Source organism: Cynocephalus volans, chromosome 10 (genome assembly GCF_027409185.1).
Source record: "Cynocephalus volans isolate mCynVol1 chromosome 10, mCynVol1.pri, whole genome shotgun sequence".
In the NCBI taxonomy this organism is placed as follows: domain Eukaryota; kingdom Metazoa; phylum Chordata; class Mammalia; order Dermoptera; family Cynocephalidae; genus Cynocephalus; species Cynocephalus volans.
Window position 1 is genome coordinate 18346349 of NC_084469.1, and position 15951 is coordinate 18362299.

Sequence of the window (15951 nt, forward strand, 5' to 3'; positions counted from 1 at the left end):
ACTTGCTACTTATTAGTAATATTGAAAGCAAAATTCAGTTTTAAAAAGTCACACTGGAATTATTTCTCTTAAATTCCTACATTTCAAAAAGTATGTTACATGTGTAATCCTTTTACCTTATTTTATGTAGTCATTCAAACTCAAATATCCTACTTAAACCAACATAGAGGATACATAACACCGGAAAAGTCTAAAGTGACTAAAATGTCAAAGTAGCCTGTATAGCTTACTTTCCAACAAGCTTATTTTAATAATCAAAGAAAAAGACACTATTTTTAAACTGACTCAATCGAAATTGCATGAATGTAAAGAACTAAATCAGTTACATAAAAAATGAAGAATTAGTAGAAATTGTGATATACCAAAAGCAAAATCCTAGCTAACTATAAATATTGCAACTTGAAACCAATAAAAGATTATAAGAAATTTACATTTCATTTCAAGAGAAACTAAAAATTTCATTTTCATCCAAAATACATATATTACCCTACAACTAGAATTACTATAAACATACTTATTTAGAATAATGTTTTATTTCAGAACTGTAAATAAAAACATTCTCAGGTTGAATGCTAAATATCATGGAAAAATAGGAAAAACTATTAAAACAAAGGAGCTCTTACAAACAACATGGAAGAAGCTGTCGATTTTATATTCATTTTGCTGCCTTAATTTGAGGTTTCATTAAGATCTTAATGGAAAAAACATGTACCACTAGTAAAGTAACCTATTTTAAAGGAGGTTCTTTTAGTCTAGTATAAGTGACTAAAAACGAGTTTCTTATGAGCTAACGATGGCATCAAACAAACCACAAAGCAGTCTTCTAAGAGACAGGCAATGATTTAAAAGTCTACTATATTTCATATATCCCTTTCTTTAATCTGGCTCTTTTAATCTTGTTTCAACCTCAAATCATTTCTGGTTGACAAGTGCTTTTGCTTAAATTTGAGGAGCACATAAGCTGTTGGAGAAATGGACTTTTCTTATTTAACATACAACATTTGTTACTCCATCATTACTTCTATGCAAAAACTTCAGTCTTTATTAACATACTAAAACTCTTTTCTTTGTACTTAGAACGAGGAATTTATATTAAAATGGAATTTAATTCTAAGTTTAGTCTACAAAGAAATTTTGTAATATTTTGAATGTGGTATTTAAAATTCACTGCCACTATAAGATCAGATCTATGTATCTTATTTGTTTTTAGAAGGAAGCTGGTTAACAAAAAGAATAAAAATCAACTTTCATGGGATTTATACTCATGTACACCCGAATTTACTTAGAATAGTTTTACGAAATGTGTCCTAATTATCATACTGCATTTCAAGGAGGAAAATTTTATGTTGATTTATGTCACCTATTTTTATAATAATAAAATTTTCAGATATTCCGGTTGCATATAACACTGACTAAATTAATAAAAATTGATATACCCTAAATTTCCCAAAGCTGCCTTTTGGCTCACATACTCTTAAAAGTAAAAATCATAATCTAATTTAAAGAAGCTTCTTTTCTAACATGGTATTTTCCCATAAGCTGGAGAAGAAATAGCATAGTAGCAGCTAACATTTATTGTTTGCTATGTGCCAAGCACTGCTATGTACAGATGTATACTGATATAGACAAGTCCATTTAATCCTCACAATGAATGCATGAGGTAGGTGCTACCACTAATTTCATTTAATAGGTAAGGAAAACAAGAATCAGAAAAGTTTTAGAAAATACCCAAAAACATATAGCCAGTAAGTGTATATGTGAGTTGGGATTTAAGATCCAGGCAGTCTGATTCTGTAGTGCTGACTCTTAACCATTAAACATTTTATACCCAGTTCTTAATAAACTGTGCTTCACATTTTTACATATTCAAAATACTATTAAATACATTCTATTGCTTTTCTGTGATCATCACTTCTAAGACTGACAAAGCTTTATTCTATGTACTGCTATACAAGAATTTATTAAATAACTATGCTATTGTGAGTGGGTGCTAATAATTAAAAATAATATATTATTTAGGAGTTTGTAATGTGAAATACTATTTCCTCATCATGCAGCTCCTTAAATACCTAAACTATTCAAACAGAACTGAATGTGGTCCAACAAAATGCAGTTAAACCTTCTAAGGGCATTTTTGGTATACCTTAAATATATTTATATTTCAAAATAAATCATCCTCAAACATTAAGCATAATATGTAGGGAACTTCTATTACTTTAATACTCAAAGATTTAAACTTGGGTGTCTTGTTATCCACCATCTTCATGAGAGAATTCTATTTTCTTTTTTTAAAACCCTCATATGTGATTCTTATTTCTTTTACTTTTTAAGGAATAAAGTGGAACCCAGAAAACTGCTTTTTTAAAGCTTAAATATCAACATTCATATCCTATCTACAAATTATTCAGAAATTTGCTTCATCTATCTGTGATCAGGCCATGCAACTGAAAACAAAACTACAAAACACAGTTACTTTTTGAGAGTACGGCAAATGAATTAGGCATGCGGGACTGAACTGGAACTCACCATGGAGCTTTTATGGAAAAACACCCCGCTCCAAACAGATAAGGCCTTCATGGAAAAGGGGGGAAAATGCACAAAAAATTAGAGGAAAACTCATTTAACATTAACAAACACATGTATATCATACTGTTATAGAGTATGGATTAAAAAAACTAAAAAATTAGTAATCATTTGCAATTCTGCTGTACATACTGTCTGATACAACTGATAAACAGAATGATGTCTAGTAAGTAACAAGGCTCTTAATTTTCACTGTCAAGAATTTCAAAATTTTCTATTTCTCCCCCTTTTCTGGACCACCCCTGTAGCATTCTAAGTTAAAATAAAATAAAACTCAAGGCGGAGGCCCTTTAAAACAAAGTGCAAGTTAAATGGAATAATCAGATGGAGAAGAGTGAGATCAGGAGCAACCGATGTGTGGTTATGTGACACAAAATGTTTAAAATTAGCTAAAGACGACTTAATAAAAAATTTGATATTACATTGCTTGCTGTTCACTGGTCACACTCTCCGAGCCACGGAAATATAGCACATATTTTTCAAAGCTGCTTATTTGGAGTAAATTGAACTGCATATTGCTGGCCAAAGGAACATACACTAAGTACAAGTATTATGATTTTTCTCTATTTTTGATCACATTCCAGGAAATTAGCATATCTCATAAGAGTGGTACAAAAAGTTAGCTTCCTCTACCTGGCCTGTACTGGGCTAGGTTGGAATACAGTAAAATGAAGCCACAACTGCTTGTTTTAAATACAACTGGGGATACAAAGTCAGACTTCAATGTTATACATATTTCTTCTTAAAATTCTGTTCCAAGCATTTAAGACATGCTATGCATATTTGCTGACAAAGAAGACTGAGTGGTTTAATTATATCCAAACAGAACGTAACTATAGCATCTGATATTTAGAAGACATAACAAATGGAAGAAGAAAGCCCATTGGTAAAATTAGGGTATTTCCTTCTTTAAATTTGGTGCTAGAAACATAAAAAAAATCCTGCTAATTAGCATTAATTTCCCAGTAAAACAAGTATATTTGACCACAAACTGAAACTTGGAAATGTTTTCACAACAATGAGTACAATTCTGAGGCTTGAAGCACATTAAACACAAAGAAGAAAACATATATATACAAGAGGTAACTAGAAGAAAGTGATAGAATAGAAAGTGAGATTTAAAAAAAAAAAAACAGAGAGAAAAGAAAAGAAAACTTCAGAGACAACGTCAATGCTACCCAAGCAAAGATAGAGCTCTCAGAGAACACACAACCAGGGATATGATGTCATTGACCATATTTAAAATAGTGGATTTGGACCCATAGAAATACATTTTAAGGAACAAGCTGGTATGTTCACGAATACATACAAACAAGATTGCAGCAACAATTAATGAATGTGTTTTTAATTTGTAATAAACTTTATAATTTTCTACTTCAATATTTTGTAAACACTAATGATGGCATTTTGTTACAATGTAGATAAATGTATATCCTAACACAGTATGTCTAGCTGGGCCTCAGATTCTGTATTTCCAACAAGCTCCTAAGTAACACAAATGCCTCTGGTCTGCAGAACCAGCATCAAAATTGCATTTTATTATATTTTATTACATTAAAGAAAAAAATGCTGGTCACAATCCCCTTATCTTATTTCACAACTTACTAATAATATTGGAAACAAAATGGTACTAGAGCTCACCCTACACTTTGAAAAACAGATTTAAATAACTGAGACCACTGAGTCCAATCTCTCAGTGGCATAGTGATCCCTTGCAGAAATGATCAGAAAACGAAAGATTCAAACCATTTCTATATGCCCACAAATACCTCTAAAACGAAGAGGTTTTTGTTGGCACACAGTACCCCAAGTTTTCCTAATTTTATTTCATTAGGCGGGATACCTGAAATAACCAAATAGTCCAAATGCCTCTGGCAAAAGTGCTTGAGATCTGGAACATCCAGGCTTAAGTTGCATATTGCACCTACTCTGGACCTTCTCCTGTCTCATTCCAAGTATCAGAAGACAACCAATTTACTGCAAAGCAATCATGAGTTTTTACTTTCTCCTTATGACTGAAAAGGTTTCCCCATTGACACCAAAAACCAAACAAAAATGTTTCTACATTTCAAAAGAGCACCTGATGTTCCCCACCTAAAGAGCCAGTAAATACCTTTTCAAAGGTTTAGGTTTTCAAATATATGAAAAGGAAACATATGCTAGACAAAAAACATAATAAGAAAAAATTTTTAAATCTCTTAGATTTTCCTATCCAGGCAGTAACATATTACCAACAAGGAAATTTCTCTAGCCATTTCCTCACCTCACAATCCCAAAAGCACTGTAACTTTCCAAATACTATAGTAAACAGGCCTGTATTAAATAATAGCATTTTGAAGTTTAAAGATAATAAGATTCACTATTCACAAAGAAACCCAGTTGTGTTAGTTAAACTTATACCACTACAATCAAACAGGGATCCACTGGTACCACAGCTCAAAGAAAAAGGAGAGAGCTGGGGAGACAGAGTGAGAACCTGGATTACTATGTACACATGGCGTGTATCCAATCTACATTCACCCACTTTTGCCCAGACCTACAGACTGGAACTCTGCCATATACATGTGAAAGAAGATCCACAAACTCTGAAGAGTTATACCGACTGACGTAATTACTGACTTTGTGTGGGTAGTGTCAGCTGTTCTTTTGAAATGTGCCTGCCTCATCTTTCCTCAATAGCAAAAGAATGAAAATATAATGTCACAATGTACAAGTCCATGATCCAGCTGTCTTCACCTATGACTTTCTTCTTCCCCTCCAAAAGTCCACAGCTGTAGTTTTGTATGGATGTGGGACGGGGGTGGGAAGAAGAGAGAAGAGAGTGTGGGAGTGCATGCTGAACTAAAGAGTGTATTCACATATGCAACTCAATTTACTATATTCAGACCTGAGAATTTGTTTTTTCCAATCACTAATAAGTTTTAGCAGGCTTAGCAATCCTGCCATATGACATCTGTTCAATTTGTCATAATTATGTCTTTTTGAGATGAATTCCAATTGAGAAACCTCAGGAAAAACTGGTCAAGAGATCAAAAATCCAGAAATATTTATTATAGACTTATTTATAGACCACTGTGAAATGACCTGGCCATTAGTTCTCTAAGTATTTCTTCTGGAGATTCTCAGAAGATAGAAAATTTCATTTTATAACATACAGTTAATTAACACTAAGTCATTAAACTCAGATTCGTTTTGTTGAACACCACACATAGTACCACAAAGTCCTTGCTCTTACTAGCTGAAAACAAGGCAAATGTGAAGATTTTTTAAATGGAAGGAAAAGGTAAAACTAGATTTGATTAAAGCACACTCAACTCCTCTATAACCTGATTCTAGTTGCTAAAAGGTATTAATAATGATTCTGTTCAGTCACCTTCAGAGTTAAAGTAGTACTGGGAGTCTAAGAGACAAATTCTATAAACACACTCTATAAATCCTATTTTTCAATTAATCATGTCCTAGGAAAATTCAGGCATTACCACATAACAAACATCAGACTGAGCCCATATAAATATGAAATGTTCTGAATAAACAAAAAGTAAAGAAAAAGCTATACAACATTACGTGTAAAATAACAAAGTGAAGCCATATTTCTGTAAAAGTAAAGTCTAGGGACTCTAACGACCTCAACATTCTGTGTCCCCTCTGCTACACAGGAACTGAAGTAAACTCACATTTCCCATGTGCATATGAGCAAATTATTAGTAATATCATTTTCAAGTTTTACATTGAATTTTTTATGAACTTAATTTTAATTGCTCCCTACCAAAGAGACCCATGGCATTGCTGGTTCTCAATCTATTGATCAGTAGGGCAAACAGAAGCTGAAACAATTATCTAATTTGAGATATATTTAACATGCAAATTTAAATTATAACTTAAGATGTAGAAGATTTTCATTAGAAAAATATAGATTATGTTCAAATTCTGCCATACGTGGCAGAAAAGAAACTAGCATAGCATAAATAATGTCAAACTTCTGTGGAAAGTTATACCTGATAACTTTTAATATGGCAGATAACAGACTTCATTTAAAAAAAAAATCTCCAGATATATGGTAAAATGCAATAGACTATGGTGAGGTTTAAGCACTCTATTTAGCAAAAATATTGGAAACTCAAGCTACGGTAAATACATTGCACATGTATCCATATACATTCTAATGAAAATACATTGTCCATTATTTTACACCTGGAATGAAACATTCATAGCTTAGTGCTCTGGTTTGAATGTGCCCACCAAGTTTCATGTGTTGGAAACTTAATGGCATGTGGATTGTGCTGTCTTTGGGTGGTAGTCAGGGTTAGATAATGTTATCAGGGTGGGGACCGTATGATGGGACTGGTGGCTTTTTAAGAAGAGGAATTCCCACCTTCCAGAACTGTTAACTAAGTAAACCTCTATAAATTACCTAATCTGTGATATTCAGTTACAGAAATAGAAAGCAGACTAAGACAATTAGCTTTCAAGATAGGAGGGACAAGAGGTGAGGAATTGCTATGTGCTACTGTATCTGTTGGGTCTTTCTCCAAATATTTCTCATTTAATTCTCGAAATGTTGCCTATAAAGTTTAGGTCTGAGGTAAAACTGTCTAAATGACCCAAGGCAGATCTCTTGGATTTAAATAAGGAGTAGACCTTTTAGGTCTACTATATGCCAGTAGTATTTTCTAATGCAGCAAGAGCTGATGGCAGATTTGGTCTACAAATATCAAAGGGGAGATGTTCTAATAAAAGGTATTAAATGCTCCCATTTCTAAATAAGAACAATCATTTATTTTCACTGGCCTAGGGTTGCTCAACAGTAGAGGCTTAACAATGAGGTAATGGGATCAAAGAACTGGCAGGTACTCATACATGATAAGGCTGAAAGATTATAATCAGTATTTTTTTTCAGATGAGGAAACTTACCTAGAACAAACAGGTAACAGGTAGCAGAACCAATATGAAAACCCAGGGCCTCAGACTCAGTATTTTCCACTACATTAACTAACTTGATTTTACAGGGTGGGGCTCAAAATTCCTAACACTTATCTCTAATTCCTCACAAATAAATAAATATTAAGATGGGGAGAGAGAAAAGGAGTGGGAAGCCCATGCAAGAGAAAATCATCTCATGTTTCACTAAAAATGATTACCTAGGTAAGAGCAAGGAAGTAACTTCATTCTCAATTTTTATATTTTTTTATTCCCACGAAACTACTGTGAACTCTTTCTGAGATTTACTGTTTTCTGACTGTGCCCACAAAATAATGTGTGAATATATATATGTATATAATATATACAATTTTAGATTCAAAGTGGATAAAATTAAGCGCACTGCTAAAAATTTTTGTTTTGCAAATACATAGAAAGTATTTTTTAAAACTTTATCACTTATTTGATTCATTAATTCAACCAAACATCTATGAAATGTTACTAATAAATCCCTAGTACAAAAATCTAACATTCAAGACATGGAACAATTCTTTAGCACCCTATTTCACTTTTAATAGATGAGGAGAGCTGTTTTTATTTATATATAATAAAAACATGACAGATGCAGTAAACTGGGCTTTCTAATCCTCCAGTCTTAGACTGGAAAAAAATGGATATTGTTTGAATGGGCGATTGGGAAAGCCAAATAATTTCTAGCACTTCCTTCACCTTCATCATTGTATACCATCATTGAGTTAAGCAGCAGCTGTTGCCAAACAGGCCTTCTTTCCTCCAAGTGCTTTTTCAAGGTACTGAACAAGGAGGTGTAAATACATCTGTCTTTTGCCATTTGTAGTTCTACTGGCCTCATGTATGTCTTAGAGTAAGACAGATGGTCCCTGACACTGGAAGGCTTTCAGGGATATGTATTTGCAAAAATAAGAGGGCAGATGTTAAATGTGGTAAACACACGTTTTTGTCCCCTTAAGGTTTAAGTAGAGGCCTCTCTCTCAATTTGGGTATTTAAATATTGGATCCTAGGAAATCCTTAGAAATCTCTACTCTACAAATATAACTTTTTTTGGTTATTTTATGTCTTTATGCAAAATAACTAAGACATGGGACACATGAAAGGTGATCTAACGTAAGAAAGTATATAATCTTACTAGGTATATTACCAGGCATACTGGAGGTAGTCATAGAATCTATATGTCTATAAATGGGTCAGCTCTGTGTTCTCTTTCTAAATAATGCATATCAAATACTTCTTGCTAATTGAATGTTAAGAACATTAGGAAAGGAGTTTCATAAAAGCAAAGTTTGAATAACTAAGAAATTCCAGAATGAAAAGAGAACTGGAAAATGAAATCCCCATTTGATCATCATGCTGGTGACCTTAGAGTAGTGATCAAATTTCTCAGGAAATACAACAAAATGTAATTGAAATAATGAATGCAAATTAGGTACCTACCGTCTTGAGAATTTGTAACAGTAAAAAAATAAATAAATATAGCCTTTAAACTATACTAGGGTGAAATCTAACAGAATGAAATACTTTCTGGGATTTGCTGCAAAAAACTCAGCATATAGTAAAAATGGAATTCTAGAGAATATATTTTGTTTTCACAAATGAAATATTACTTTTTTTTTTTTTCCTGGAATTGACACACCAGAAATATTACTTTCTGGAAATAAGGAAAAATACATATATTTTAATGAAAATGTTAAATTCTAAGATAATAAAAACAAATTATATTACGAAAACACTACAATCGAATGTTTAAGAATGGTAAGGAAAGTCACAATAGCAATTTCTGAGTATGAAAGACAAACTCTTCAGAAAGTCTTATAATCCAGCAGTGGTCAAATATAAGTTATGACCACTATCATGATATTAAAAAAATATAGTAGGTGAGAAGGTTAAAAAAAAAAAAAAAAGAATCGTGGGTTGGGGAATTTGTGGTGCACTCAAGCTTGGACACAAGGAGAAAATTCATTACAGTCAACAAATATGTGGAGTAGAAAAAAACTAATAAAATTCACTTTAAGATTTCTTCTTTTGATAATTGTACTGTGATTATGTAAAAGAATGACCTTTCCTTTAGAAATTACACATTGATGTATGTAGGGATAAGGGGATATTAAGTCTGCAACTTATTCTGAAACAAGTAAGAAAAATATGACGTGTTACTGTATAAGCAGACAGAATGGAAGAATGTGGAGAATAAAGCAAATAAGTTAAACTGTAAACATTTGGGAAATCTGGGTATACAGGAATTCTTTTTAGTATCTTGAAATATTTTTGTAAGTTTAAAACTATGTCAAAAAAATTAAAACCAAGCACTCATTGTGGGACAAGTATGAATTATTCTCTAAATAGTTCAATACAAGACATGGTAAAAGGAATATAAAACCTTGGCAGAAATAATATGGTTTGAAAATTGAGACGCAAAGCCTAGGAAACAATATGATACAAATATCTTACATTGATATTAATTTTAAAGCACATAACTCAAATTCATAAATAATTATCAAGCTGTCCATAATACAAGAGAACACAGTATACATCCCCAAAATTTGAGAATTGTGAGCAAGTTCTTAAACATACAGAACTTAAACATACAGAATTATGTGCATGTTTAAAAACATATAGAATTTACCTAAGTTGATAAAGTATGGTAGCACAGGATGACACCAGATGATTAAGTTTCCTCCTATCTCAGTGTAGAGAGAAAGAGGGTAGTGAGAAAGAGAGTGAAAAAGAGATTTTATCTTCTTGTTATAGAAAATTTCAAATATAGGCAAAAGTAGACTCACTTCCACCTCTCCACACAAATATTTTGAATTAAAAACTAATGCCATATTTTATTCATAAAACTTCAATCACTATCTCAGAGATATATTTGGAGCTTATTTTAAAAAGAGAGCTAATTATTTGCATTGTAAAACAGCATTGCTCATGTTTAACACACACACACACACACACACACACACACACACACACACACACACACACACACACACACACACACACACACACACACACACAAATGAACACACAATGGAAACAAAACACCAGAATTTGCTTTCATGTCTCCAGGAGCCCTTTGAACCTTCTTATCTTCTCCTCACTCTAAATGTAAAATTAAATGCCAGAAGAACAATTTTGAGGATGTTTTCACTTAGATTCAGGAAAGACAGACAAAAATTTCTAAGTACTTTGTAGAAATGTATAATGCTGGGGTGAATCAAGAAGATAAAATTATATATTGACTGACTTCATTAGGTGAAAAAATAAATTTAAAATTATGATTCAAGATTCAGTCCCATTTTTATTTAATTCTATATCCTAGGAATGTAGTGTCATACAAACAAAAAAATAAGCTAACTAAATATAAGAATGTAACCCATTCACTATTCACAGCCTCTATTATTAAGGTATTTTAAACCAAAGAAACTAACACAGGAAGAGAAAGTCTAAATTCTATTTAAAATTACACTTCTACTGAACACAAAATTAAAAAGCTGAAATCAACTGAAAGATATACAGACCAAATGGTTGGTACCATAATACAGTCTCATTTGCAATGTAGGTTTACTGTATTTTTCCTTTTTTTTCTCCCTAGGATGCCAAAATTTAATTTTATTTCTGCATTCAGCAATAGGATCACTTTATACAAAAGCACTGCTAGGTAGAGGGCCTATTTCTATGTCATAGTAACACCTGAAGCTCAAAGGTCTCATTCCTGAAGAGAGTATTTCTTTTCACAAAAGTGGCCTCTGTAAACACTTTAACACCTAGCACAACAATATTAAGCTATATTGACATAGCAGTCAAATAATTTAATCTATTCCTTTTTGAGAAAGACCCTGAGGACTGTTTGGGGCCAAGACAAGGTTTTCTCCTGACTAGATTAACACAAAAATTTAAGACAGTTGCTGCATTTCAAATTAGATTAAACTTCAGGCTTGCTCATTGAGGAAAAAAGTAATTTGCCTACAGATATATATTTTCTGGTACAAAACGGATTTTCAGTGTTATTATACAACTGAATATCTAATGCTATCATAGACATAGATTATTTTCAGGAGCCCAAATAAGCGATAAAGCTTTGCGCACTGGCAGTATCGTGGCCAATGAGGTTTATCTGAGGCACGATTATTGTTAATTGAAAACTTTTCCCCAGTAAGTGATAGTTGTACATTCCTAACAGGTAGAAATTTTTTAAAAAGCTAAAACAAGCAGAAAGAAATCAAGTGGTGTGATGCTGGTAACACCAAGTTCGATCACCATACCACTCAGCTAAAAATAAAAAATAAATCATAAAAAATTTAAAAAATAAAATAAAAAACAAACCAAATGAGTCATCAAATGTCTTTAAGGATGCTAATGACCAATCTTGAATAAAGCTCCACTATTAGGACTACTGCTTTTGAAAATTTCCATAACACCACATTGTCCTGACACTAATGACAGATTATCATATGTAAATTATCCCTCAACAGAGATGATTTTCGAAAAGTACTAGAAATGTGTCTATCAAAATTTGGACGTCATTTTAAATCCCAATCATGTCTGCAATAGCCAAGAAAATGAAAATATACTTTCAGTCAGAGCCATGAGGCAGCAAGTATAAGACTAAGTAGATGAATCTGATTTATCAGCCAATACTAGTTTCACGACTTGTCACTATGGACGTGTGTGTACATGATTGTGTGTGAGTATGTTTGTGCAAGTTTATACTTTGTACTTCATCTGCTGCCATTAAGTCTCATATGGGCTGAAATGATGAACATAATCAAAAGTACACAATGAAAATGTTTTATTTTTATTCATTCAACCCTCTAGATCAGCTATTAAAAAAGCATCAAGCCTAAGGACTTACCCTGTTCGTTTGGTGATGGTCCCCAATGTCATTGGCTGCTTGATTTGTGCAAGAGGCATCACTACCATCAAGCTGGGGAGAGGAGAAAGCCGAGGGTTGCCAGGATTATTGTTGGTAAAATTGTTGTAGGACTCCTGGCTGTTCAGTTTCCCTGCAAAGAGAAAAATATAAAAGCATGACCACAGAAGCTTCACTATCTCTGATAGGGTTTCACTGACTCCAATGATCATTCAAGAAAGGTATCAAAGGCAGAACTGATGCCAACAGATTTATATGGATGGGAAGAAACCAAAGTTTGACCAGATTATAAATAGAGATTTCAGTCTTTGGGGATGGGGGATGAATTCCTTTTCTTTCTAAAGACAATCAATGTAGTTTTTTGCCCTTATTAAATGGGTCATTACATCCAACAAAATTTGCTGCTTTCACTTATACCTTGTCAATTTCAGAAAAAAAGCCAGCTAGGCTTTTGATAGGAATTACATGGAACCTGTAAATCAATTTAAGGAACATTATTGCTATTTTAATAATATTAAGTCTTCCAATCCAAGACTTTGGGATGCCTTTCCGTTTACTTGGGTATTCTTTAATTTCTTTCAATGTTGTTTTGTAGTTTTCAGGGTACAAGTTTTGTACCTCTTTGGTTTATTTACCACTAATTATTTTATTGTTTTTGATGCAATTTCTAAATGGAATTGTTTTCTTAAGTACATAGTATATAGAAATACACATAATTTTTATACACTGATCTTACATCCTACATGTTTGCTGAAGTCGTATCTTAGCTGTAATAATTTCTTGTGGATTCCTTACGATTTTCTACATACAAGATTAGGTCATCCTCAAAAAAGAGGATATGTGTGGATCTGCTTCTGGATTCTGTTCCATTGATCTAAGTGTTTGCCCTTTCACTGTACTTTTCAAGTGAGTCTTAATAATTCAACAACTTATAGAGAAGCTTTAATAAAAATTTTGCGTACTACAAAATGAGTCCAGTGTTTATAATCCAACAACTCTTACATACAAATAACATCTGACTGAACTAATGTTAATTTCAAATACCTGTTCTTGGTTTTTTATAAAAATTACCCCATTTATATGGTTAGCAGTAAATATAGCATTTTAAACTAATAGTCACAGTAAACACAAAAATTTTTTTTACTGATTTGAATTAAAGCAACAAACATGAACAATATGAACAAATATGAACAGCAAAAGAATCCCCCCAAAAAGTCCTAAACATTATCTTATTTCTAAAAGACATCCTGAAAGACATTCACTTTGACAATAGCATGGATTCAAGATAGAGGAAAAACTACCACACAGTATGAGAGGTCTTCAAAAATTTTATGGATAGATGCATACATCATTCAATTTCATTTTTCCATGAAATTTTGAAGTACCCTTGTATCTATTGGTACCTTCAGAGGTAGTGAAAAGGCAAAAATCCCATTTTTAAAAATCGTAAGAACAATGCCTTCAGAATTACAATGATGGCTTAACCAAATGCTCCTCCTTCTTTGGTCCCAAATCTATTACTCTACGGAATTAAACTTTGATAAATGTCTCTTTTGCAAATAAGAAGAAAAGTAAGAAATTCATGCAAATAAAATAGCCTATCCCCCCTCAATTTCCAATTCAGAATACACATTAAAGTTAACAGAAGCAAGCTATACCTGTTGCAGGGATATCAAAAGACAGCATTCATAATGTGCACAAGATGCTTTAGACTGTTTATTAAATTAGAAATAATAATACAACACTCATACAACAAAGAACCTTGTAGAAAACACAAAGAGGGGAATCCCATTACAATATTTTCTATTTCTGGAGGAATAACAGAAAAACTCTTTTACAGTTAAGTCATTAAATGTGATTTATTTATCACGCTTTCAAAGCCAATACAAATAGTTGTAAGATTCATCATTAGACAACTGGCTAATATAACCTTGGATCTGAAGTCAGACTGCAACATTAAATATATCAGAAGATAATGAAATTCAAGACCTGTATACTCCATACATATTTCTCAACTAGAAAACAAATATTTGTTGAGTGCTTTAGCCAAATAACATGCTGTGAAAAACTATATTCCCTATTATAATATGCATGAAACAGGAATAATTAAGTGCTAATTTTCTAGAAATAAAGATAAGAAGTATGGGAACAATTATTTGAAAAGGGCTCGTGAAGCAGATGGGATATGACCGAGGCTTTGAAAGATGGGCAAAATATGGCTAAGAACAGAAGAGAAGGAATGTTCTAGGCATGAAGAGTAACATGAAGGGAGAAGGGTGTAAAGGGATGCCATTACATGAGCAGTAGTGAGGAATCTCCACCTGAGTAGAGGACGGATAATGGAAAGCAGTGAGAAAAAACTATTTCAGTTTTAGGAGGACCTTTCAATTCAGGCAGAGAAGTAATAACTTAGGTAAGTTCTTCACCAAGGGAACAGTACATATTTTGAACTTCATAGATAAGAGGAGTGGACTAGATAAATAAAGTGATTGACTGAGAAGTTCCAAATCTTGTGATTTAGCTAGCCATGACTTAAAATGCTTCACTGTCTGACGAGGTTAAAGGACAATCTCAGAATAGCATACAAAGAACTTCAGACCTATCCTTCTCAGCCAGCTATTGTAGTCTCACACAACACCCAGATGTTTACGGTCTTCTGCTCTTGGTGTCCGTGTTTATAATGTAGTCTCTGTCGGAAACCTAGCACAGGTAAGAGAGTAAAGTAAGTTGTGCACATTTTATGCTCATGTTTATGTTCATAGAAGTAGTGTCTGTCTTATATACTGGATACGGCAAGCAATTTATAAACATACCTTTAATGAAAGAATAAATATGTTAATGAAATGTTCAACAAGGACAAGGTTCAGGAATGCAAACTCAGAGGAGGAAAAAAACTACTAATGCTGGTAGTCTTCAACAAGATAGTTTTAATAGAGAGATGGAAAAGTCAGATTGTAAGGCATAAAGAAAGGGACCGCTGATAGGATATATAGAATACAGAACTAAGATTTAAGGACTGCAACTAAAAAGAAGACATTAACAAGATACCATACCAAGCAAAGGTTTCATTCACATTCATTCATTCTTTCACTTCACACTTTTGAAGGCTTATTAGTGTCAGGCCCTGTTCTAGGACCTAGACTTCCAAAGACTTCATAACATAATGGTGCAGAAAGACATATTAACAAAAAATGAAAAATGGGAGAAAAACATGCTAAAAAAAGATACCTGAAAAATGTCTGAGGAACAAAGAGGAGGAGCCACTTCATTGTCGTTTTAAAGGACAACTTAAAAAGGGAGGTATGATACACGAATTTGAGAATAGAGGAAGGAACCTGTGTCTTATTTCCCTTTTCTAGTAGAAAAGAAAGGTTAAGATGAGAGATGTATGAACAATAATATCAGTAAAATGAGAGAGCTAGCTTAGAAAAGAAATCTCAGTAGCCGACACATAATGATCTACATGTAAATAATATACATTAAAAAAAAATCAGATAAAACAAAATAGTAGAATGATCCCTTCTTCCCTGTTCTATTATTAAAATCT

General features: G+C 32.8%; 1 protein-coding gene and 1 non-coding gene across 9 annotated transcripts in view; one reads left to right on the forward strand and one right to left on the reverse strand.

Annotated features, from left to right (window-relative positions):
* BCAS3 (BCAS3 microtubule associated cell migration factor) overlaps positions 1-15951 on the reverse strand; it is a 601295-nt gene that overhangs the window by 324996 nt on the left and 260348 nt on the right. For 5 of the 8 annotated variants that reach the window (XM_063109228.1, XM_063109230.1, XM_063109227.1 and 2 more), the window contains exons 16-17: positions 12387-12537; positions 2527-2571 (exon numbers count right to left, since the gene is read on the reverse strand). In XM_063109228.1, the coding sequence (XP_062965298.1) occupies positions 2527-2571; positions 12387-12537 (196 nt within the window). The remainder of the gene's footprint in view (positions 1-2526; positions 2572-12386; positions 12538-15951) is intronic. The other 3 variants (XM_063109232.1, XM_063109233.1, XM_063109229.1) reach the window with 1 other exon arrangement.
* Positions 11609-11744, forward strand: LOC134389734 (U4 spliceosomal RNA). The gene has a single exon (XR_010024712.1). It is a non-coding gene; the product is annotated as a U4 spliceosomal RNA (small nuclear RNA).